Below are 27,944 nucleotides of genomic sequence, written 5' to 3'. Positions count from 1 at the left end.
GAAGAAGAAGAAGATGATTATGAAGAAGAAGGAGACAGAAAAGATAGAAGAAGAATTGAGTGGAATGCGACAGAAATCCTCATCATACTAGTCCTTATAATAAGGAATTAAGACATCTTCCACAGTTGTTGTCTGAAAATGTATTTTTCAGTACATTTGCGACTGGGCTTATCATTGAAATGACTAGAAGAGGAAAAGAGAGAGATCAATTGATTGATTAGTTATTTGTATTTATTAGGAGAGAGTGAGATTGAGAGAAATTTGGATGCCAGACAGACGGTATTTTGACTATGTGTGCAATCAGTACCCACATCTTGGCTCTGTTTACCTTCATAGCATGGGCACTCCTTCCCTTATTCACATACCTGTATACTGTATGTAGACTCACGTACGCTTATATATGCCTCTATATCTGCACTGCCTCATTTTACTCAACAGCTCGCACCCAGTAAAAGTGGAAAGAAGACGAGGAAGAGGAAATAAGAAAAAAGAAGAAGGAGAAAAAAATAATGAAAAGAAAGGGAAAAAGGAGATGTAGGAGAAAAATAAGATGAAGAAGAAGAAGAAGAAGGAAAAGAAGATGAAGAAGAAAAAGAAGAAGAAGAAGAAGAAGAAGAAAAAGAAGTACAGGAAAAATATGAAGTATAGGAAGAAGATGGAGAAAAATTGAAAAAAGATGGAGAAGGAAAATTAGTAGAAGGATGAAGAGGAGAAGAAAAAAAGAAGATTTTTCATGTAGATTAGAGACTGAAAAGGTAATAATGTGAAGGTTTTGAAGTTATGTACATTATTTGATTTGTGAATATCAAATAATTGGACTGATAAACAATAATTATATCATAATTATCGTGTTTTGTACAATTATTTTTATTTATTTATATTTTCATAATATTTATATTGGAAATTGATTAGGGAGGGCCCCTACCACAAAAAAGTTGTGGAGGTGTGGGTGCTGTAGCCCAGCCAGACACAAGTTCTTGGCGGCTATGGCAAAAAAATATAATGAAATTATATTGTACTTCTGATTCTCCAAAGATACCTCAAAGAAGTCGAGAGCCAATTTTTTCTTGCAAAATTCTCTTTTGCTGAATACAGAATGCCTCAAAAACCTCGTATTTTCCAGTTTTCAGCTATTAGTCAAAACCAAATCCAGCCATAGGACAGAAAAATTCACTCTGGTATTCTATTTTTAGATTTTAAGATTATAAAACTCTGAATAGGATGGAATAATTTGGGGATCTCTATCTTTAGTTACAACTTCTCAAAGAATGAGTCACAAGCACCTAGGGAGTGTATCAGGCAAGTTGAAGACAAGAAACAACATCATTCGGAAACTATGTGGCACAACTTGGGGCCCATCTTCCTCAATTCTGAGGTGCTCTAGTCTGGGCCTGGTGCATGCTACTGCTGAGTTTTTCCCTTCATCCTGGATCAACAGTTGTCACACTAACCTAGTGGATGTGAAACTGAACAATTCAATGATCATTATTTCGGGAGCCTTACGATTCACTACAGTTTCCTGGCCACCAGTCCTCAGTAGCATACCCCCACCTCCTCTTCTCAGAGCACAAGCTCTTCTCCGGTTCTATAGAAGGATTTGCTCTAATCAACTAATTATCATCCATCAAGACATCTCAGACTTATATAGAAAGAGCTAAAATGCAGAAGGACAGCGATCAGGATTGCAGAGCAATTAGACTTCTTCTCAGGCACTGGGCCTCCTGATTTTGAGCGCATCGAGGTAGCAGAATTCGATCTCAACATGGGAGATGCAATGCATCATTTTTCAAATGCTGACTCCCTACTATGTGACTGTGAGGCGATGGAGCAGACAGTGCACCACATCATATTTGAATGTGAGAGACATTCCTACCTGGGTTTACTGTAGCCAGTCCCCAGGCAATACAGTACATAATATCAAACCTTGACGTGCACTTATATCAGTGTAAAATATATAATTTTACAAAAATGCTATATGTCGAATACAAAAAAATTTTGAGGTCAGCTAACTTGCCGATGAATTGTTAGACTACTGGTCATTGTGACAGCTGAAAAATTATTGGTATTGCTTTTTTCTAGAATGAACAGTAGATCATTTGGTTCCTGATTTTCGACATAAGTTTGGAAAATACAATTGAGCATATTATGTGCTGTAGCCTTACAACTGTATATCATTGTTCTTGATATAACTTCAATATTTTTCCAAATCTAATAATTTTCGTTCACATTGCAGACAAAAGTTTCACTGAAGAAATAGATAAAAAATTAAAAGATGACGATTTGAAGAAATTTCTTAAGGACTTACTGACGGTAAGGTACTTGAAATATTACTTTCATCTTTATAGAACTACTAGCTCACACCGCCAAAAAGTCCATGTATCTCATGTCACACTTGACTTTATTTGGTGAATCATGAAATTTATCTGATAATCAATATTTTCATTTACATCTCAATACGGACTTCCTATGTGTTTTCAACTACCGTTTTAATACCAGTAAACAATTTAATCACAGAGTGATATTCAGCCAATGATTTCGAAAACATAGATCTGTAAGATGGATTGATATAAAATATTAGCTCCCATATTGAAATTTCTGGTCAGAAACCATCCCCAATATTCACATAGCATATTCCCGAAGCTTCATGCCGTTCTGTCAAGTAGTTTTCGAGTCTACAGGGAACAAACAAACTAACTAACAAACTAACACACAGACATTTATTTTAATATATAGAGATGGTCTATCTATAGGGTGTCTGATAAGTCACTTCCTATTTCTATAAAGCTATAATTTCTTTATTTATGAACAAATGTTGTTAGATAGAGCACTTCTTGAGGCTTTGTATAACACCAATTCTGATTTGTTTCAGTACAAAAATGCCCTTGACTGTGAAAAAACGAACTGAAATAGCAGCTCGTTATGTGGTATGAGGATCTGTGGTGCGAGTACAAAGGTGGTGGAGGGCTGAACAAGGGATCCATGCAAAACTGGATGCAAAGGCTGTTGGAAATTCCCGTTCCAAATTACTAACAACAGGGAGTGCCACAGATGCAAGACGATCTAGAAGACCTTCAACGTCAAGGACAGCACACAATGTTTACAGAGTTTGTGAGGAGCCCTAAGAAATCACTGCGTCAAGGATCTCGTGGAAGTGGTCTTTCACATTACTCTGTTGCAACGATTCTTGAGAGATATCTCAGTGTTTCTGCATCTAGTATTGCATGGATCTCTCATTTAGCCCTCCACCACCATTGTACTTGCATCACAGATCCTCAGACAACACGAGGAGCTGCTATTTCGGCTCGTTCTCCCACAGTCAAGAGAGAAGCATTTTTAAACTGAAACAAATGAAAATTAATGTTCAACACAACTTCAAGGAGTGCTCTATCTAACAAATGTAGTTCTGACAAAATTGGTTCATGAATAAAGAAATTATAGCTGTATAGAAATAGGGATTGACTTAACAGAATGATATTCTGTACAATATCAGATTGATTTGAGGTTCTACTGAGTTTTATACAAAGAAATGAGATAAAAACACTCTCCTCCTTCTGCTATTGTGGCATTCAATGTTCACTGTCAGCATTGAATCAGCATTATGTTTTGATGAACTATATAGGGGTCAACAAACCCTTGAATAATAACATAATTATAATTTTGTTGAGAGAATTGAATTTATTTCTTATAATTGAAAAAAATCAATTATTCCATTGAATTGAATTCTTTCTATTATATGAACGATCACAGTTAATACTTATACCATCAGCAAGGAACTAGAAAACTGAATGCAATCTATTCGAGCTTTCAACAGACTTTTGTGGAGCATGGGTAACACTCAAGTTTCTATAAACAAAATGGGTGAAAAGTCTGAGAACGGCTTAATATCTCATACACAGAGGTAATTCGAGGGTGGGTGTGATTAGGGATCCTACCTGTATTGAAAATAATAGACTACTTTACTATGACTTCAAAAGTCTGGTCCGCCATCTTGGATTCACATTTTTTAATGCGACTTTGTTTTTTAGATCAAGTGAAGTGAGGTCTAAGATTCATGTTGATGGTTTTGCATTTCTCTTTATTTATGTTTATATTTATGTTCCGAATTTATGGTGAAACGCAGCAATAGATTTTCATGAAATTCGACAGGTGTGTTCTTTTTTGAATTCTGTGTTAACGTATACATAAGGTTTTTTTTTAATTTTGCTTTTGAAGGATAATACAAAAGGAAAATGAGTCTCCTTCGAACAACAATATTATGGTGAAAATCAGCTTATAGAATTATTCATCATAAATCTGCTGTCAAGTGGATTATTAATATTGCATTCAATGAAACAATTAATTTAATATCTCTGACGTTATTTTTTAATGAATAACAATTTGCCTTGGCTTGGCTGCAATCGGTAAAGCATGAGAGTTAAATTATATAAGTCTGGTCGTGGTTTTCTAGAATACAATTTCGCTAAAATCTTTATAGGCTCACTCAGGAGCTCTTGCAATTCATTGTTCTTGGACAATTTATAGAAATCTTTGGAATGTATTATTTCCAGAGAATTTAATCAACAATGCAATATACTGTTGTGTAAACCAGCTTATTCTATTACTGATAAAATTGGATGGTAACTCTTTTAATAATTTAATACTGATAATTAATTAATAGATATGAGATTTGTACTTTGTGGTATTAGGGAATAAAATGAATGGTACACCATAAAAAATTTGATACATATATTGTATGAATTATTTTAAAGTCGGATAAATATGGAAAATATATAGAGCAACAAACATATACAACAAAATAAGAACAAATATATCAAGATAAAATATCACAGACTAGTACACTATTCTTTAGCTCTTTAGCACGAAACATTACCATGTGCTTTTTTATTTCATTGATAATATGCATTCATTTGTATGCAGCTTATGGTATCGACTTGCTGTTGCTTGTCGATTTAGGCAATCTCACTTTATATCTTATTCCAGAAAATCATAGAATAATAAATCGATAAATCAAAGAATTTAAATATATTATTTCCTGTAATTTTCAGTATATATCTTAATAATATATATATTTCTCTCAGGGCAGAAGGTTCGGCCTCTGATGGAAATAGATAAATTAATTTATCCAGTGAACAAGAGCTACATTATATTATTACAAATTATTATATAGAATCAATGATTGAGTGAGTGTTAATATTACAAGATTAGAATTGAATATTCCTTTAATTTGTGCTCCTTGGACCAGTAAATTGACTTATTCTTATTTAATAAAATATTTCTCATACCTTCTTAAGACTTGCGCAAGTTTTGTATTAATTTTTAATATTTATGACCTTTCCAACGAGCTAGCTTTTATATTTATTTCACTCGAAGCACTGAGGGCGCCCTTACTTTATATATTTCTACTATTTATCACTCACGTGCTGAATTTTTATAAGCTGTTGGCGGCGATCCGAATTTCCTACTAGTCCTGGATTTTTGGTGGCCGAAGTCGTCTTTTCCAAGGGATTGAATAAATATTTGAATGACTTTTGCTTTAATTCAGCATCACTAAGTCTTATAGAAAATCAATAAATTTATTTAAACTTCAAATCTTTAAAAAGTACAATATAATAAAGGGTTTTGTGCTCTACAAATTTTAGTGTCCTTCCATAGTGGTGTCTTGCAGGCAAGTGGGTATGTTCTACTATTGTTTCCACAATTTTCATTTCCGACTTGCAAATTTACATAAATTTAAATAATTTGCTACTATGCCATTCAAAGGTTCAAATAGTTTGTGCCAATCTATTAAATTATTACTTGTATCCTAGGTCTAATATTTTATACTTTCTCGGGCCATATCCAATACATAAACTGAACAGTAATAATTCATAAAATCTCATCATTTATAGAAATATTTATAAATACATTTGAATCGGCTCTCTATTGCCACCCATCGATTACTACAATCTGATTGGTTCTTGCAAATTCACTACGGTATACATGCGCCTAGGGACATCCTACTTCCTTAATACTCTAATTTATTTTTATTTGGTGGTTTAAGTACATTTATTACATATAGTCTATTTTTATAAGGTTTATAAGTTGTTTCTCCCTCTACAACAATTGGCCATGTGCTTTTTTAAAATCCTCTAGTTGCATACCATTTGGTTACAATGAATTTCTGCCAAGGTGTCTGGCTAGATTCTATGTTATGCAACTTGATCAATCATTATGTCGCCGATCAGTAGGTATTTTAAGCCTAACCTCAAATTTTCCAATACTTTATGTAATATAATATAAGTAGCAAATAACTTTATATTTCTGTTCGGCTGTTCTAATTTTAGCCATGATACCTGATATTATCTAATCTTTTAATATGTTATCGTATTTGGCGATACTAGACTATTATTCTACTTCAGACCTATAAAATTCTTCCAAATAGGGATTTTGCTTGCCCATCATATTTTAATATGTTACACACGCCCCCCTCTGGCTTTATCAATCAGTACACCAACCAAGCTTATGAACCGGCACCATATGATCGCCCCCAAACGACCCCTCCATTTGAGCATTGTAATGATCAGAAACAAAGTAACAGCTGGAATAATAGAAGTTTTCAGAATCGTTCAAAAAATCATTATTCATAACAAGCAAATCGAAAGAATTCTTATTATGACCATGACCATTTAAACACTAATACTGGATATACTCATAATAATTACAATAGAAGCTATAACCTGCCACCACAACAAGTTAGCACAAATCACAACACCAAACATGCAACTATAATAAACCCACAACAAGAGCATACTGATCATAGAGGCAATATATCACCAGACATAGAGAAGACTACATCTAAACAATTATGTCTACATGATACTCCCAATATAACACATACAAGCTCAGAAAAAAATAGATAAAGAAAATGAAGATACTTCAGCATCATATACTACTTTTAGAAACGACTTACCGGAAATACTATTGGAAGAACAGAAACCAACACCAAAAACCGCCGCACACCATGCAATTAAAACACACCGCAAAAAACAATCCGTATTAAGTATCCTGTTCCCCACCGAAGATCCCTCACCACCGGAGAACACCAACAGCCACCAGGATCATGCAATTAAGGAGTTGGTGAATACAGAACAGATTGAAAATGTATCAGATCTGCACACAGGACCTACGCACCCGCAACAATGGATCCCACCGAGGCATACCAAGGACACCAAGAGGGAGTACCGAGAGGACAGCATCCAGGACCAAAGGAGCGCCCACCGCAAGGCCCGGAGGCAGAAGCGACGATGGAGGAGCCGCGCGCGTGCATACCGGCCGCATGCACATTTCAAACGCCCGAGGAGGACACCGAACCGACACCGAGGAGGACAGGAAGGGACCCCTGACGTCATGCATCTACGGCACATACACTTTAAAGGCTATGATCAGCGATGTGACCGGAAAAAGGGATCAAGTAATTAGGATAAAACCGGAGCTGCTTATGAAAATACTATGGATTCATGCATGGGCAACAAGGAAGTGGATTACCAAAGGAGATTGATGAAGGATAAACGGTGTCTAAGAAGAGTGAAAGAAATAAGAAATAATGTAAATAAAATGGAAGTACCTGGCTATTATATGATTAGAGGTTATATCTGTGTAATATTTGCTATAGCTGTGATATGGATAAAAGACTGTGTTGTGGATATGATGGAAAAGATTGTATTATCATTACTGAATGAATTTATTATTGATAATTTGAAAACTAATATTATAAAAATGTTTATTGTCATGAGCATAATGAGTTATAACGAACCGAAATCAAGAATATTAAATGAAAATGAGAGGAAAGATGAATTAAGATTACAGGATGAATCGGAAAAGAACAGATTGAAAGGAATTACCATTAATGAATTGCAGGAGCTCCTGAGCGAGCCTATAAGGATTTTATTGAAAGTGTATTCTGGAAAACCACGACCAGACTTATATAATTCAACTCTCATGCTTTACCAATTGCAGCCAAGCCAAGGCAAATCGTAATTCATTAAAAAATAACATCAGATAAACATGGCTTTGATATCTCAGATATCTCAATGTAACTTAGTAGAAAATCAGCTGTTGTGTGGATTATTAATTGCATGCAGTGAGGCATGCAATTGATAACTCGAAGTAGCATAGTATTTTCTCCTGACTTTACTCTGCTTTCAACTTGGTAAGCTTCTGATGAGAGTAGTATAGCTGTTTACATCTAATTATTTGCATTGTCGATACAACAACCCAAACTGCCATTAGTTGTTTATACACCGATATCTCACCAACATGACAGGACAGGACAGAATTTACTCTGATGGACAGTATTAGAGGAGACTGTAATACTGCGTGAAGTCTACTCTTTACAGAACTACTAGTTTAATAGGATGGTGGTAATGCAATGCATGATTTCAATACAGAATATCAAGGCGAAATAAATGGCAAAAGCCGCACATTGATATCTCAAACCGTTTGGAAGATATTCACATTATAAATCAATACGGTACCATGCAAATCAGACATGAAATAGATGAGTGGTATTGACTAGTAGTTCTGTGAACAGTGGACCTCTCACACTTTCCTAATCCACAAGTATCTGGTGTCACCTGTTCTAATTGATTCAGAATGATTCACAGTTGAGTCATAACTAACTCTTAAAAACTGTTATTTGTTTTCTCCAAAATCAAAATCTCACTCATGTTAATAAATTCAGTTCATGTTTGAAGTTATATCCCATACGATAATTTATCCAGTTCTGTGATAACCTTCCCATCTGATAGAAATATTTCTCAACTATTTTAAATTTTTTTTTTCATTCCATAATATTATAATTCCTTCAGCATTATTCAGTTCATTTGATAATTTTTTATTCAATTTTCAATCACCTATTTAATTCGTTTTTCAAATGTAAGAATATTGATATTCTAATGGGCACCCACCATAAAAAATATAGAAACCTTACCTTTTAGAAATAGACACAGGCATATACACATCTGTGTAATGCATGCAATGAATAATCCACTTGTCAGCTGATTTATAATGAATAATAATATAGTCTGATTGAATCCCATATTCAAAGTAGATGATATTATATTATAGTGGAATCAGAGTATGGAGGAATTCCTTTTCTTTTCATATTATCCTTGAAATTCAAAATTTCAAAAAAAAACCTTGTGTATACATTGATGCCCAGTTGAAAAAGGAATATTCCTGCCAAATCTCATCAAATTCTATCAACACGTTTGGCCATAATTGCGTGCCATACAGACTGACAAAAGAAAATCCGAGATAAAACAGACCTCATCACATTCGGTCAATCAATAATGTGAATATCTTCAAAACAGCTTCAGATATCAATGTGAGTAGATATGAAATGGCAACTCTGGCACAGTACGCCAGACTTTCTCCAGGTCAAAGGTCAACCTAACCTAACCTAATTCAAGGTCAAGGTCAGGGTCAAGGTCAGAGTTGAGGTCAAGGTCAAGTCAAGGTCGATGTTAAGGTCAATGTCAAGGTCAAGGTTGAGGTCAAAACTTTAAAATTAAAAAAAAAATAAGAAAAATAAATTTGAAAAGTTAAAAAAAAAATTAAGAAAAATTAATAAAAATTGATAGAAGTCAATAAACATAAATCAGAAGACTTCCCACCCACTCTGGAGTATGTATATAGTGTGCACAATAGTCTAGGACCATCAGTGTTCAGTTAAGAGCCATACATGATACATCTCCCCTGTTCAGTTCTAGAAGCCAGCGTTTCAGCATATTGCAGCTCAGCCACACACACATACACACACACACACACACACACACACACACACACACACACACACACACACACACACACACACACACACGAAAAAAGATTCCAAGAGCTTATCATTGAAGTCGTTGAGAAATATATTGATGCTATATTCAGTATACCTGATTTACAAAACATGTTGGAGAGAGCAGGAGGTTGGGATCACACTAGATTGAAATCTGAAATGATCAGACATTTAGGTCTTTCTTCATCAGAGTCCGTCCCTGACCTCCCATCACCCTAGGGCACAGCGGACCGTTGTCTGCCGTCCCTGACCTCCCATCTCCCTAGGGCACAGCGGACCGTTGTCTGCCGTCCCTGTCCTCCCATTTCCCCAGGGCACAGCGGACCGTTGTCTGCCGTCCCTGACCTCCCATCACCCTAGGGCACAGCGGACCGTTGTCTGCCGTCCCTGTCCTCCCATTTCCCCAGGGCACAGCGGACCGTTGTCTGCCGTCCCTGTCCTCCCATTTCCCCAGGGCACAGCGGACCGTTGTCTGCCGTCCTTGACCTCCCATCTCCCTAGGGCACAGCGGACCGTTGTCTGCCGTCCCTGACCTCCCATCACCCTAGGGCACAGCGGACCGTTGTCTGCCGTCCCTATCCTCCCATTTCCTCAGGGCACAGCGGACCGTTGTCTGCCGTCCCTGTCCTCCCATTTCCCCAGGGCACAGCGGACCGTTGTCTGCCGTCCCTGACCTCCCATTCCCCCAGGGCACAGCGGACCGTTGTCTGCCGTCCCTGTCCTCCCATCTCCCTAGGGCACAGCGGACCGTTGTCTGCCGTCCCTGTCCTCCCATTTCCCCAGGGCACAGCGGACCGTTGTCTGCCGTCCCTATTCTTCCTTCTCCCCAGGGCACAGCGGACCGTTGTCTGCCGTCCCTATTCTTTCCATCCCCTCAGGGCACAGCGGACCGTTGTCTGCCGTCCCTATTTTTCCTTCTCCCCGGGGAACAGCGGACCGTTGTCTGCCGTCCCTATTCTTCCTTCTCACCAGGGCACATCGGACCGTTGTCTGCCGTCACTATTCTTCCTTCTCCCCGTGGCACAGCGGACCGTTGTCTGCCGTCCCTATTCTTCCTTCTCCCCAGGGCACAGCGGACCGTTGTCTGCCGTCCCTATTCTTCCTTCTCCCCAGGGCACAGCGGACCGTTGTCTGCCGTCCCTATCCTTTCTGTCCTTCCTTTTCCTACTCCACTGGAGCGGAACCGAGGCCGTAAGGCCGATACAAAATTACATCAAAGTGGTGTCATCAGAGAAGAGAGCGACCTTCACGCCGTCAGAAGCACCAGGAGGTGCTGTTCACGCCAGCTGAGGGACAAAGAAGAAGGAAGAGGAACTTCGACTTGCCTCCTTTCCCCGCCCACATTACGACTGAGCGAAGTCATCCAGGAGCAACACCTGGGTATCAATCACCCACCTCTGAAGCTACTCAGGGTGTACGTGATAGATTGGCGCCCAACGTGGGGCACGAGGCAACGAAGTAAGAATCATGAGTGAACAGGGAGAGTCTGATTCAGATGTTCAACACCAGGAGCTGACAGAGGATCAGTCGGTCGAGGACATAAACCCCGAGGTGATAGCCGACCCCAGAGTTTCCTGGATCTATAGATTGAAAAAGGACGAGGCATTCAATCTTCTACAAGATTGGGGCATAGTGTCATCTGGAACACTTGCTGAGTTGAGAAAGTTGTTAGTAGAACAACATAAGAAGATGGCTGTACGTTTTCCCAGCCCAAGACCTGGAATAGTGAGCAGAAGCAGTGAGGAATCCGGACACGCAGCAACAGGTACTCATGCTGAAGTTGGTACCAACATTCACACAAACCCCCTCATGGACCCAGGGGCGGTATGTGACAAAGTAAGAAGCTGGAGACTGTCATTCGATGGCCAATCAGATGCTCCCAGCTTCTTAGAAAGGCTAGACGAGCTACAACAAGCTTATGGGCTCACTGGCAACCAACTACTAGTCGCGCTACCTGAATTACTAGTTGGTAAAGCTACCCTATGGATGCGTAATCGTCGTGACCAGTGGAAATCATGGGACAATTTTGTGACAGATTTCAGATCACGCTACTACCCACTTACCTATGAGGAGGACCTCGAGACTCTAATTCAGGCAAGGAAGCAAAAAGAAGGTGAATCGTTTGACGAATTTCTTGAAGATGTACTGACACTCATGAGACGTCGAGGAGGTTTTACAGACGAAAATAAATTACAGAGAGTGTATAAGAATCTCCTCCCACGGTACAAATTGTATATTCGGCAATCAGATGTTCATAGTATCAACGAATTGGAAAAATTCGCGAGGGAGTATGAACAAATAAAAGCAGAGGAGAAACAGAATAGACAGAATTCGAGAGTTCACATGATTGAGGACACGAAAAAGATTAAAAGGCTCAAGGTTGAGACAGTTATAACCCCTACTAGTAACAGACCATCTCTTAGTGAGTCTGAACCCATGTGTGGGCAATACAAGAGACCGGGGCACTGGAGATCACACTGTCCCGATATCCCACCATGTAAAAGGAGCGGAAAGAGAGCACTGAAATGTGTCTGTGATGAGCAGAAGGAGAATAAAACTCCGAACAAGACAGCAGTGATGCGAACAGCACACAGGATTCCTGTGATTGAAGAGTCATCAAGAGACAACAGACTATTCATTGCCGTAATAATCGGCGGTAAAAAGTGTCAGGCCTTGCTAGATACGGGTGCTGAAGCTAATTATATGAGCAACGAGGTCTATGAAGTCATCTGGAAAATAGGGATGATATGGAAAGAACCAGCACGTCACCGCGCGATATTAGCTGATGGACGGTCAACCCCGTTAAATGGGAAAGTGACTACTAATGTGACCATAGAACAAATCACAGTTCCACTAGTGGCATCTATAATGGAAGGACTTGAACAAGATCTGCTATTAGGCATGGAATTTATGCGTAAAAACAGAGTGAATATTCACACATTCACAAGAGAGGTGGAGTGGGATCCTCCCCAATTGAATCCTTCAAGACAGCCAATTATGTTGCGATCACCCTTATCGGGGAGTAGGACAACAAAAGTCCCAACAATATCAGCTGTACAATCCGAATCTCAGGACAACAAGGATCACGACAAAAGGATATTCATGCAGGATGGTTTGAACAGAGTCGAACCCAATGCCTTGATTGATAGCAAAGCAGAGTTGTCATATGTTCCAAGGCAAGCATCCTGGGGCAACATAGTGATGGATCACAGGAATGAGATGACTGACTCTGAACACCAGGCCACGATTCATGCCCCAGTCACCAACACTAGTGGTGAATCCGAGAGGGATGTGGAAGAGTCAATACCACCCCCTACTGTCATGGATGTGGAGGAGTCAATACCCTCCTCAACTGAAATGGATGTGGAAGAGCAAACGCAGTCTTCAACTACAAATGAAGTAGTCCCACAGTCCCAGGATCCCAAACCAGGACTCTCAAGGAATAAGGATCCAGTGTTGTGTCTCCGAGTCTCAACACCTGGTAAGCGTAAACGCATAAAAGTCCAATTTCCAGATGGACGGTGTAAATATGTGCCCATGGACCAGGCATAGATGTTGCTCATAGTGAGTGGCATACACCTCTAAAGGTGATGCCTGAGAGGTGTACACCTCTTAAGGTGATGCCTAGATGGCTCACGCCTTTAAAGGTGGTGCACTAGAGGGCTCTGAACCCCCCCCCCCCCGCAAGTAGGAGTGGGGTGTCACAAAGTGAAATTGTGACGAGGAAATAGTTAATAATATTATTGAAAGACGCGCGACTATCAGCAAAGCTAGCCGACCGCGGAGATAAGGGAGGTACCGATGGCGCACCATCTTCCGTGCATCGAGACGATTTCCACCACCTCTGGCGGCGGCTAAACTCCATCCCCTCCACTTTGGGGGAGTATAAAAAGGCCGGACGAGCCCCAGACCACAGCATTCCGCTCACAAACCTTCCTGCTCCTGGTACAGCGGCCCGTTGGCTGCCGTACGTCCCCGACCTCCTGCCCTGGTACAGCGGCCCGTTGGCTGCCGTACGTCCCTAACCTTCCATCCCCCTAGGGCACAGCGGACCGTTGTCTGCCGTCCCTGTCCTCCCATCTACCTAGGGCACAGCGGACCGTTGTCTGCCGTCCCTGTCCTCCCATCCACCTAGGGCACAGCGGACCGTTGTCTGCCGTCCCTGTCCTCCCATTTCCCCAGGGCACAGCGGACCGTTGTCTGCCGTCCCTGACAATTAATAATGTGAATATCTTCAAAACAGCTTCAGATATCAATGTGAGTAGATATGAAATGGCAACTCTGGCACAGTGCGCCAGACTTTCTCCAGGTCAAAGGTCAACCTAACCTAACCTAATTCAAGGTCAAGGTCAGGGTCAAGGTCAGAGTTGAGGTCAAGGTCAAGTCAAGGTCGATGTTAAGGTCAATGTCAAGGTCAAGGTTGAGGTCAAAACTTTGAAATTAAAAAAAAATAAGAAAAATAAATTTGAAAAGTTAAAAAAAAAAAAAAATTAAGAAAAATTAATAAAAATTGATAGAAGTCAATAAACATAAATCAGAAGACTTCCCACCCACTCTGGAGTATGTATATAGTGTGCACAATAGTCTAGGACCATCAGTGTTCAGTTAAGAGCCATACATGATACATCTCCCCTGTTCAGTTCTAGAAGCCAGCGTTTCAGCATATTGCAGCTCAGCCACACACACATACACACACACACACACACACACACACACACACACACACACACACGCGAAAAAAGATTCCAAGAGCTTATCATTGAAGTCGTTGAGAAATATATTGATGCTATATTCAGTATACCTGATTTACAAAACATGTTGGAGAGAGCAGGAGGTTGGGATCACACTAGATTGAAATCTGAAATGATCAGACATTTAGGTCTTTCTTCATCAGAGTCACCTGAAGGTATAGAACCAATCGACAACCTGTCTGAGCAGCATTAGATCATGATCCACAGAGAGAGAAAGAGGTATTGAGGAAGAGGAGTTTTGTCAGCTATCAAGAATGTAACTGGTGCAATAGTTTATAAGGCAATGGACATTCTACCAGTTGAACTGCATATCCCCGGCTATCAGTACTGTAGGCCAGGAACAAAACTTGCAAAGCGATCAGCAAGAGGTGATCCAGGAATCAACAAACTCAATCAAGCCTGCAAGGAGCACAATATTGCCTATTCGAGGAGTGGTGATACGGCAAGCAGAGCAGTAGCTGACAACATCTTGGCAGAGTGAGCTTGGAGTGTAGCAACATCTTTGGTCTCGGGATTGACAGAGAGTGCAGCAGCACTAGCAGTCACCAACATCATGAAGGTCAAGGCAAAGTTGGGTGGAGGAGCAAGTTGTAAGAAGAATTCCAGGAAAGATCCAAAATGCCAGTACACTTTGTCCAAGGAAGGTGGAGGACTTTATCTGAGACATCAGCAGACATCGTCCAAGAAAGGTAAAGGTCTTGTGAGGATCTGAGACATCAACAGAGGACAGGGAATGGAGCACGCCGCCGTTGTCAATGCAGAAAACAGTGATTGCTCTGCCTGACTGGGCACTTACTGATGCAGATCTCCACAAGTATGTGTGTTGTCTGAAGCTGAAAAGACTCCGAGGTGTGTTTATGTGGGACGCTCTACCAGCTGCAGGGCCATTGAGACAGGAATGTGGTATTATCAATCTTGACAGCAGTACTGGCGCTGGCACACATTGGGTGTGCTATGCGGAGAAGGACAATGTTGTCCATTACTCTGATGGGTTTGGCAACCTGAGACCGTCACAGGAGGTTATCAACTACATGCATAGAGGGCTAGCACTGGCAGCAATAATTGAATATAACTATGAATGAAAGCAGGAAGATATCTATTCTCATATTTGTCGACTTTTGTGTTTGAAATTCTTGATTGATGAGAATAAATAATATATGATCTATGAAAACATTATTTTCCATTGTCTTCCCCATCTATATATACTGAGTAAGAACATATTGCAAATCATTGTGCAATAGTACATTGAGCAGTCGAGACCATGATGCTCTGCTTTGGAGGTAATATATGTGTATTGGAAAGTGACTTTTACCCACCTCTTGATACAAACACTGGTGAATTGGTAGTTGGTCTCATCAGCTTCACCAGCTGTAATTCGATACCAAATGTTAAGGCTGGCTACAACAATACACTGCACTACAATGCACCAAAACTGTCAAATTATATTATGGAGAAATCAGCAATAATTTACCTGGCACTGACACATCAGGAGCTAACATCAGTTGACAATTCAAATATGACAAATCATTGGTATGGTTATGTATGTAATGCTGGAACATGAGGTAATAGATGGGAGATTGGAGTGGGAGAAGAAGAGAAGAAAAAAGAGGATATTGCATCCAAGGTGATGCCAGATATGTGTGCTGAATTTGGGTCAGATCTCCAGCATATATCATTACCAGAGGGCAGTTTTGAATTTCAAACTATTGCTACTTGGCTTAGAGTCAGGTTACATAACCAAGGCATACAGTTTTCATTGGCTGTTGATCCATTGACCTTGAAATGTTCAGTTCTGAGCAATGCCAAGTTATATTTCAGTCCAGCCAATTCAATAGGACGTTTGTTAGGATTTAGTGATAAATGAGTTGTAGAAGCCAATAAGGAGGCTAAAGGTGATTTACAGTACAAATCAAAAGACCTAATGTACTGCTTATAAAGTGTAACATTGTGGGTGGATCCTATTCGAATGAGTTCAAGGATCATGTGATCTACAAGTTTTACCCAGATGTTGATCCAAGGGTATTAAATGATTGTAACTGTGCAGAATGTGATCTATTTACCTGTCGATGTCAAGCAGATTGCTAGTATTCCATTGGAGGTCGTTGATGAGAACGGACATCTGATAAATAATAGAGGTGAGGAGATTAATATTACTCTGCATTTGAGGCAGTGTAAGTTAGATGATGCTATTATTCTCAAAGTGGAATAGGGGATTGGATGAAGAGGTGGCAATGTCTCCCATGGAGGGCAGTCCAGAACCTGGAAAAATAGATAAAAGGAGTGCAAATGCAAAACATGTCATTTGACATTCAACCTCTGTGAGGTTAACATCAAGAAGCATCAACTATCTAAAGGGAAGAGGCTGTGAAGTGAGACAACATTAGCAATGGGAGTTTTGGATGTGACAAGGAATAAGCCTTCATTGGACACCAGTATCATTGGCTATGAGTACCACTCTCATGCCTCCTATACCACAAGCTTCAATGCCTATGATGAATTGAGGATACCAATCCAGCAACAGGACATTTACACACTGTCATTCAAGAGCTATCTACATCTGGAGTATACAGGGCTTGGAGCTTCCAACGCTGCTGTGGCTGGAACACCATGTGTCTCTGGATTCTTTGCCAATCTGTTTTCAGAGATACGTTATGAAATCAATGGTGTGGAGGTGGACAGCATACATAATCCAGGTATCACCAGTCTGATGAAGAATGCTATGACATTTGAGCGAGATGAACGCAACAAGATGGAAGCGGCCAGCTACAAGTTTAGCTCAACCACTGGTTTTGCCAATTTTTCTGCGGATAGTACAAAAATGGATGTTCCTCTACGATACCTGCTGGGCTTTGCCAGAGACTATAGACAGATTCTGCTGAATGTGAAACAAGAGCTGGTGTTGAGATGTAGCCCTAATTTCAATGACTGTGTGAGTGTTGCTGGTGCTAATGTTACAATCACAAAGCTTTTTTGGATAATGCCATATTTAGAAGTGGCTGATGATGTAAGAATGCGTCTGCAACAGATTGTGCAGAATGACACACCAATCAGTATGCCATTTTGACATTGAGAATTTTGTGTGTGTGTGTGTGTGTGTGTGTGTGTGTGTGTGTGTGTGTGTGTGTGTGTGTGTGTGTGTGTGTGTGTATGTGTGGCTGTGCTGCAATGTGCTGAAATGCTGGCTTCTAGAACTGAACAGTGAAGATGTGTCTTGACTGTTGTGCACACTATATGCACACTCCATAGTGAGTGGGGAGTCTCCTGATTTATTTTTATAAATTTTTTTTCAAGTTTCAAAGTTTTTACTTTGACGTTGACCTTGACGTTGACCTTGAATTAGATTCAGGAACATTACATATTATTTTTCCATACATTTTCAATAATATAATAATATTCAATGTTTACAAAATGATACCTCACTATATAATATATTATGCGGCCTGAGAAATCCTGCCTTAAGTCAGCAGAGCAAAAGTATCAGTAGACATTGAAATAGCTTTATAGGTTGGAGATCATGATTTTGAGATTGTCATGCCATCTGTCGAATTAGTTTATCAACTACATGCTAGTGGCAGTCACAGTGTTACCAACATTCTCTTTCAATACTAAAAAACCATATGACACTCTGGTGAAATATATGTTTAACATCATATGACACTCTGGTGAAATCATGCTCCAAGTCGGTAATTTTAAATCTCCATAGTGACTTAAGGCATGTTTTAGTTTGTGTTTGCTGATTAAGTGTATAGGTTGGAAAAGTATCCAAGTAGGTACTCAAAGACCTTAAAGAGATATAGACCGACAATGCCTATGCCTTTCCAATGATAGCTCTTACTTGAAATTGAAGGCTGCCATTGGGGTATTTTGGCATGAGATATTATATCTATATATTTGTAATACTATAGATTACAAATGTAATAATAAGATAATTTATCTTATAGGTTGCTCCCTCAATGGCCGATTTCAATTCCAAGTATGACACTAACACTACATATGAGTCTATGCATCTTCAAGGTCTTTCTTTGCAAGTACCTAAGTTAGATGACTTTTGCTCTTTTATAACTGAAATTATTCTCATTATTATTAGACTTGATTGAGTTAGGTTAGGTAAGCTCCATTTTCATTGTGTTGTAATGATACCTTTAGTTGATGTATATTAGAAACATTTTTATTAATTAGAACACCGATTTCTATTTATGAGTACAAAAAGTAAACTCTTCCATCAAATTAAGCATACTTCTTATTTTCATACTTTTACAAACAAAGCATGAAGAATGTTCCATCAAAAAAATTTTCAGTTACTATAATCTTATTCTACATGACTTACTGAACATTTTGATTACCAATTTTATAGACTTATCTTCAAGTATGTGAAAGTTATGGATTTTTCAATACTGGAAAGTTTATGGCAAATTTCCAGCATATTGCAAATTTTAGTAATGGTTTTTCAAAAATTCATATAAAATTAATTTTCAACGTTAGAAAGATGAATCTAGTGTTGATTTATTCAGAATTGTGTGCTCTATCAAGATAAAATAAAAAAGCTGGAAATCCAACTCAAGGCATGGTTTCTCAGGCTGCATCACATATATGTGTCAAGGTTATTATCAAATTAATTCAAATTTATGCTACAACAGATAATACAAAAGTTCCAAAATATCTAAAACGATATCTATTACCTTAAGCATCACCTAGTAAAATGATAAAAAGAAAACCACTTAAATCTAAATCCTACTTACTTATTAGTTCCTCACTACTTTGTATCCCAATACTGAATAACGTTTAGGTTAGGTTAGGTTAGGTTCGGTTAGGTTGACCTTTGACCTGGGGGAGGTCTAGTGCACTGTCCCAGAGTCGCCATTTCATATCAACTAATGTGTGGTTTTCTTCATTCATTTTTTCTTGAAATCATGTATCTCATGACCATCTCCCTATTTGACCAAACATCGTGGGGTCTATTTTGTAACTCAGATTTTGTGAATGAAAAACTGCATTAGGTCTACTGTTCACAGAGCTACTAGTTGGAAAAATAAAGTTTTTTTCAGAATGGCGGATCCAAGATGGTGTACCAGATTTTTAAAGTCGAAGTAAAGTAGTAATTTTTATTTGAGTAGGATCTCCAATCTCACCCAATTTCAAATCAAATTTTTTCATGAGATACTGAGCCATCCTTATACATTTTTCTTTCCTTTCTGCTTTGATTAGTAATGATTAATAATGTGAATATCTTTGAAACAGTTTGAGATATCATTTACGGTTTTTGCATTTCATTTTCTCTTTGAATTCCATATTGAAATCATGTATCGCATGGACCACCTTCCTATCCAAAAAATCAAAGTTTTATTCAATATGGTGGATCCAAGATGGCAGACCAGATTCTTGAAGTCATAGTGAAGTAGTTATCCCCAAGTAGTATCCCCAATCACACCCACTGTCAAATCACGTTTGTGTGTGAGATATCAAGATATCAAGCCATTCTCGGACTTTTCACCAAGCCTATCCTATTATAATATTAAGCAAGCAATTTCTGTAGATTTGTTTATATTTCAATATTTTCATATCCAGTTATCTGGTTATTTATGTTCAACGGATCTCGAAAACGGCTCTAACGATTTTCATGAAATTTGGAATATAGTAGGTTTATGATATCAAAATTCGATTGCACTAGGTCTCATCCCTTGTAAAACTCACTGAAGGACATTAAACTGATAAAAGGGCTGAAACAGCAGTGGATGGTAGAAAAGTGAGTTAGTGGGTGAGTATTTGAAAAATTAAAATATTGTATACCCGAAATTCATAAGATGACATATAGCCAGCTGTGAAATATAAACACAGTCATTTTAGAGGATTGTGTTCTGTTTATCAATGAATAAAAATAACGAGCCAAGCTCGGTGCCCCGATTTTATACACAATTTGGCCATTGCCCATCACACTTTTTGTAAATCAATGCATATAAGCAATATTATGCAATACTTATATACAGAGTGATGATAGAAAGACTCAACACTTCCCCGAATTGGCTGTGCATGGCCAATCGCATTGCCACCTTGCTCACCGGATTTCACACTGATGGATTTCTTCCTGTGAGGTTCCATTGAGGATAAGGTTCATGTTCTACCTGTACCAGACAATCCAAATGACCTCCGAAATCAGATAACAATCAGATCGCTGTGATTTCACAAGTTATGCCTGATAAGCTGGTACGAGTGTGGCAATCAATTATCTGTGGGATGTAAGTTGCATCTAATCAAAATAACTACCACACCTTAAACTTGGGTTTTGTTACAAAATGACACCTTTCTCAATTCTGTAAGTAATTTCAATAAATATTTAAATGTTTTCAAAGTTCCAAAGTCCTTTTATAATCATCCTGTATTTCATATCAGCAATATCAGCTGGGAACTCTATGATGATGAATGGTTGACCACATGGTTTCTGTTATCACTGTAATTCCAACTAGGTACTGTAAAACTTGGCAATTGTTACAGCCACCATACCGGTCAAACGATAAGGCAGATGATAAAAAAACAGCTGATTTGGTGAAACTCATTCCAACTGGGAACAATGGTGAGTTGAAAGCTGAATTGTTGAATATCATTCCAACTGGAAACAAGGGTAAGTTGACAGATGATTTGTTGAAACTCATTCCAACTAGAAACAAGGGTAAGTTGATGTAGAGCTGCATTTCCAGGAATACAAATACGAATGAGTGGTATGCTTGTCTACTTGATCATTTCCCAAAAGCAGGTGTATCATTCTTAGGTCAGTAATACTAATAAGAGCTAGTATTCTTATGCCCTAATAAAATATTAAAGGGTACTGTGTCATATTTACAGTGCCATATAAAGTGTGTTTCTTGAATGGTTCCAAATTTTCATAAATAAGTCAATATTATTCATTACAAGTGGCAATTGAGTGGAATATTACTAATTAATTTATTAATTCAAGCCATCTAAATTCAAAATTTATAGTTTTAATGTCTATTTTGGACTAAAATTTTATGAAAATTGTAAACGTGGAATTCTAACCTTATCTTGCACTTTGTCACTTATAAATTTGGAAGAAAAATAGCAGAAGGATTACCTTATTTTCCCATCTTTCAATGTTATCACATTAGTGTCATTTGCATTGTACATAAATAAAATAAAAGTGGAAATGGTATATTTATTCCGTCCCAATTCAAAATTGAAGTTGAGAAATAGTTATTTGTGCAACTAGTGAGCAAAGTGACAGTTTGCTGCACTGAAAGAAACATTTACTTCTTGAGTGGAACAATTCTTGAGTGCAGCAGAGGAACTTTGCGCACATATTTCACATTAAATTTTTCCTACAGTTACCATTGAATATGAAAAGTGGGTAATTATGGGTAAAATGATGGTGAAAGCCATCAAATGTTTGTGTGTGTGATGCTGATATTAATAACAACCTTAATTCATTTAAAAAGTAATAATCTAATTGTAGTTGAAAATTCTCAGCCAAAGTTCACATTTTTATTCATTCAAGAATCAGAAAAAATACAGATAGAACAAAAAATTCGCATTCAAAATACATGCCAACAGCTCATTGGGATGGCTGAACTGACAAGCGCGTGACCTAGCGGGAAGAACCGTACCTATATAACTTTCAGCTAAAAACAGTATTCAGATGTTTAGACTCATGGTTAACTAAAATTACCGAAAAATACTATAAGTAAACTAAAAAATATTTATAAAATAACATGGACAGCAGAAAAAATTTTATTGTAGTATATTTCAATGTTATTTCATTAATTTTATTGACATGGATCTCGAAAGGTAATTATTCAACCTGAAAATTCGAATTTCATAATGTGTGTTTGCTACATTCTCATTGCTTGGAGTTGAAATAACTATTACTGCCAATAGAAAAGAAACATTATTCATTATCAAATGATGATAAGTTATTATTTAATTATGATTGAGATAAACATTATTATTGTTTTGGATTTCTAGATTGGGATTTTATCATAAATATGTAGCAATATAACCATTCATGATTCTTATCTAACCACAGACATTGTTACCAACTTAATTTTTGTTTTCCTACACTGTTGGTCCATATAACCTACTAACTATTTTGCGTTGTCATGCTGCAAATCTGGAGTACGCAAAGTAATACTTTGCGCACAAGAGCAGAAAAGTGATTCTTTGAAGCCTGCAATCAGTGCAGAAATGCTCACTTTTCAAGGTATCTGTAGAAAACATAATATATTCAATTTTAGTTCATTTTGACTCCAATTTGAGTTATAAAAGCATGCTTAATATACTGCCTTGTGAATAAAATGAAAATATATACGTTAGTACTATACTCTGAGTGCCAACAAGCTCCTTTCAAAATTCAAATTAGCCAAATTTGTCTAAACACGACCTTCTCAATCATTAGTACCATAAGATCTTCTGAGCTGAATGCGTGAAACCCATCCTTAGTAGCCTTGTGTGAAATAAGACATCAGAGTTATTTGTGTCAAATTAGGAAGGTATTCAAGAACTTGACAGTTCGTAGATGGGAGAGTATCCATTATATCTATTATTGAGAATATAATTTTCTATTCTAGACAAATGTACAGCGGATGCAACCAGTCAGGAGTTCTATGATATGATGCATAAAGAGAGCTTCGACCAGATAAAAGCAGTGGGAGAGATGTGGAACAAAAACAATGCAAATGTTGACATTGTAGCAGCAATCGCAAATAGATGCGCATCACATCTTGGATCATGTTTCAAAAGAATATGTGAGTGATATTTGTTGGATCAACGCACACGTGTGGAAAACCGAAGAGGAAATAATACAACAAAATAATTGTATTAATAATTGTATTATTTTCTCATCTATTAACAATATGGTTTCCATTTGCATTGATACAGAAAACAAATTAGATTCTTTTTTCTCTGTATTTCTATTTTCTTCCAGAATGTATTGAAGTTGGTTCTGTATTAATGTAAATAAAGAGCAAATTGTAAAAGCACAAACCTCTACCTAATTTTTCTCTACTCAAGTGAAATAAATAACAGTTTTTCTAAACTTATGCCAAGTCCAAGAGGGTTATGTAACATTATTATTTACTTTGAATTAATCTGAAATAGCTAACAAATAATGACATGCAAGGCAGACAGAGACACAAACCACTCTCGGTCTCAGACAGCACCATATCGCGCATGCGTTAGTAACAGGGTGGGGGGTGTTCTAAAAATAGATTTTCCCCCTCCCACTCCTCTCTCTCACTCTCTCTCTCTCTCTCTCTCTCTCTCTCTACATCTAATGCTATACTGTCAGATTAAAGTGAATCCATATTTCTACAGAGAGGTCAATGATCTAAGTTCTTTTACTTTTTTTATCTGCAATATCATACAAGCATTTCCAAAGTTCATCGGAATTTGTAACAACAGATAATGGCAAATCATTTGTACAATCATAATGTAGATGTCCACTGTCTAGTATATTGAGTAATTCAAATATCTCAGATAAAATTGGAAAGTGCACATTTTCTGTTTTTGTTAACGGTAGATCAGCATCTTGACATCTTGTTGAAAATTTAATATTCTTCGCAATTGAATCAAATTCGTTAAATGAAATCGCCATCAAGAGACGAGTTAATTTTTTGAATTTTGAAAAACCATAACACTGCATGTTAACGCCCCCCTGTTTGGCGTGTGTCTCTGTTCTATAAATTCACAATGTGCACGCCGTGTACTTGTTAGCATCAACAGATGGTTGAAGGGGGCGTGTCTCACTTGTATAAAAAGATCACTGGACACGTGCTGGTGTTGTCAGGTCTAGCTCTGAGCAGCTACTAAACTAAAAAGTGAGTGGGATATTGGAATGAAAAATCATTTGAACACAGAAAAAGTTTATTTACACATTTCACCACAACTATTCATAATTTCATCTTCAATTTTAATTAACTTATCTATACACAAATTATGAGGACGATAATAACATAGATAGTCTCTTATGTCATTTAAATTAACTGTGCATAGAAAAATGTCTTTTAATTGTTTCGTCAAACTATAAATTTTATGAGTTGATTTCCTAATTGCACTTTCACACTCATCATACCAATCAATACAGTTTTTTAACCTCATTTCCAACTTGTTGTCAGCAGCCAACCACTTTCTCAGATCCATGATAAGCGAATGAACAAAACTAAGTGTAGGCTGGGACTATTATAGAGTAATCAAGTGGTCTTTCTCCATTAATTGTAGACAGGCAACATGTACATGCTTTATGCAGTCTCAATGCATGCATGCAATAAACACACTGAATCTCTTTTCCGTTGTAGAAGAATCCATAACGAGCAAAGTTTCTTTTCTGCGAATTCGTGTACATCACAGCCATTTTCATACTTTGCATTCGATTGTTTTCACACATGAAATTATTTGTTTGATACATATTTTTAAACAACAAAGAATTATAATGTTGAGCACTGAACAAAGCACAATGTCCATCTGGTCTATTTTTATGAATGTTACACACAGCATAACACCATGAACTAGTGAAAAAGCTGAAATCGGGTTTTGCAAAATCCTGTGGTATATATTGAACATTAGTATGCAATCTTCTTAAAAACTTTGCTTTCTCAGTTCCTTTTGTGAAAATTTTTTCATAACCTACAAGGTAATCACATATCAATGAGTCAGTGTATTCTAAAGCTCCATCTTCCCATTTTATTTTATGATAGTGGCGTTCTAACCATGTTACATTGTTATACAATTTTGCACTCAATTCCGTCTTTGCAAATGGCGATTTGAAATGGAATACAATATAATTATTAAACTGATCAATTATGGCAAGTTCCTTCACAATAATTTGATTACAATCTTGTTTAAACCAGTGAAGATCAACTGTAGCAATTTTTGTACTAGCTTGCTTGTCCACTTCTTTCTGTTCGCCAGACTTGTCGAATTCTCCGTCTTTTTCCTCCTCCTCCTCCCGTTTCTGCTCCTCCACCTCCTGTGGCTTCTGGATCGGTGTACTGCACCTTGGTTCATAATAGAAACTATCAGAATCAAGATCACACTGGATACCAATAGACTGAGTTTGCACTTTGTTCTTACTCTCCAAAATATCAGAACACAAATAATAGGACATTCTAGATGTTACCTGTTCAAAGGTGAAACTGATAATGAACCAAATTTGTCAGGGTACACACCTTATATAATATTGCACGCAGTGCACTCTATCAATAAAATTACTGAACTTCTTTCACCATGCTCGTCAGAGGTGTGTACTCCATCACACGATCGCTAATTAAAACGCAATAGGCGGAAGTATTTGCAGGTACTGCAGTATTAAATTCCATTTCAATACGAACATCTGTTGAAGATTTCAAATGACTTGTTTGGTGTGAACAATCCACAACAACCAGCGGTGTTGAATCACAAAACGTCTTAAAGTCGATTTCTGTTCCAAGTTTGCTATTGATTGAATGATTATAATACGAGGGAGCGAAATCCAAAAACATTCTGTATAATAGTTCCTTTTTACCTAGCAGATTTTCATATGGATAAGACTCGCTATTCAAATATACTTTAACATTGTAAATACCACAACTATCAAAATTAGATATTGATTTTTCAATTTTATTCTTACGATCGGTTTGAAATGCAATTATAACGTATTTTGGACTATCGAAAATCGATGTGGTGCAGACTGCCCAAGAATGGTTAAGTGAATTTTGCGAATTTGGTAATTCACAAATTTCCCAATGACGGAAACCTAATTCCAGTGGAGTGTCAGCATCGAGCAGTCTCAAAAATTTCAGTCTTATGTGATCTTCTAAAGTTATGTATGGCATTCTCCATTGCAGTTTTGTAATTTTCACACTAACGCTTGTTCCAGTTGCAGACTCAACACAATTTAGGTCTGTCGGTGATCTCAATAAGACGAGTTCCTGTTTCAAATTTAAAATTATTCTTTGAAAATCTTCAAAAAAAGGGGGGATTAATTTCAGCGGTACACAGAAAGTGAATTTATTATCTGTTAGCGCATATCCTGCTCTGTCAAAACCAGCCAAGTGATATGTGTTCTTATCGAGCGTATTCTTTACTAGTATAGCTTTAATTGTGGATGTTGATCCAATCAATCTTGATTTAGAAATTTGCTGACCTGCTAATTCATATTGTATCTCGTCAAAAAGGTTGCCAATTACGTTACTGCTTACTTTATAGTCTGCTGCAACTGGTGGTCCAGCCACGTCTGTTCTCGGTTTTGTACAGCTAACTGTTCCCTCAATAAATATAAATGATTTGCAAGGTAAAGAATAGACATCTAAAGAATTTATGCCAATATGTGCCTCGTCAGAGTATTTTATTTATTGTCCTGAATAAACTGTATAAGTGTGGAATTGGAATTTGGTTATATCATTATTAAACCGAAGCTCTGTCTCCACGTCCAGAATTTCACTAATTGCAGCTCCTCCTCCTCCTAACATTCTGCCAATAAACTATAAAACCTGACTTTTCTAATATTCTTGCACTTTAAGCCAACAAAGCACGTTTGTTTTTAGGTGTTGACGCTCTCTCTAATGACATTGTGCATACACGTCTTATTTGAACGTGGATTGAAAACAAGATAACCCATTACGTTTACTTTTGTTTTTCACATATGTGCAACCTAATTGTAATTGTATCTCCACGGAAATCAATAAACGATCCGTTCTGGTCTGTTACCTTTACATTAATAGTTTGAATTCGATGCGTATTCAAAGGTACATAAATAATCGGTGATGGTACTTCGTTTATTAAATAACCGCTAGGAACCTTTGGCAAAAATTCGTAGATTATATGTTTTTGTTTTCCGTCAGAGTAACTACCACATACTAAATTACACTCGAGTACAATACTACAAATGCTTGTTATGTTAACCAAATGCTGGGAATAATGCCATTTATTTGCTTGCAAAACAACATTATCAAAACCAAGTATCTTACCAATCGAATCAGTACATGTTAAATCAATAGCTTTATCAGAATGAATTTCAATCTTCATAGTATTTGTGTTTGCACATATAATAAGTTTATTCTTATTCTCATCAATATTCAATTTATTCTTTAAAGATTTTATAATATCCTCAACTTCATATGCACCCGTATCCAGCTCAATGAATCTATCACCATATTTGAAGCTGGAATTTGTCCCTTTGTTAACATTTGCAATACTATTGTAACTACAAAAATTAATCAATCCAATTTCCCATTCATGATTTTTATCCAATTCTATAATTTCTTGTAAATGTTCGTAGAGGTTACTTGTGTTAGATCTTAATGTAATAACAACCATCTTGTAATGTGTGTTCAGCACAAACACTTAATTACGACTGATTTGCAAGAAACAATAGCGTAAGATGA

At 37.6% G+C, this 27,944-nt stretch overlaps 2 protein-coding genes across 2 annotated transcripts in view; both read left to right on the top strand.

The window, feature by feature from the left end:
* Positions 1-23,568, top strand: part of LOC111052505 — a 100,815-nt gene extending 77,247 nt beyond the window's left edge. Inside the window, exons 4-6 of the mRNA XM_039426356.1 lie at positions 2,234-2,310; positions 21,070-21,148; positions 23,154-23,568. Of these exons, the coding sequence (XP_039282290.1) occupies positions 2,234-2,310; positions 21,070-21,148; positions 23,154-23,338 (341 nt within the window). The 3' untranslated portion in view covers positions 23,339-23,568. The remainder of the gene's footprint in view (positions 1-2,233; positions 2,311-21,069; positions 21,149-23,153) is intronic.
* LOC120350945 lies at positions 16,376-21,068 on the top strand. The gene is made up of 2 exons (XM_039426358.1): positions 16,376-17,584; positions 20,968-21,068. The coding sequence occupies exons 1-2, from the start codon at positions 16,967-16,969 to the stop codon at positions 20,989-20,991; spliced, it is 642 nt and encodes a 213-aa protein (XP_039282292.1). The 5' UTR covers positions 16,376-16,966; the 3' UTR covers positions 20,992-21,068.
* Positions 23,569-27,944: the final 4,376 nt, after the last annotated feature.

The sequence above is a fragment of the Nilaparvata lugens genome, chromosome 4 (assembly GCF_014356525.2).
Source record: "Nilaparvata lugens isolate BPH chromosome 4, ASM1435652v1, whole genome shotgun sequence".
NCBI lineage: Eukaryota > Metazoa > Arthropoda > Insecta > Hemiptera > Delphacidae > Nilaparvata > Nilaparvata lugens.
This window is presented reverse-complemented; position numbering and strand designations above follow the sequence as displayed.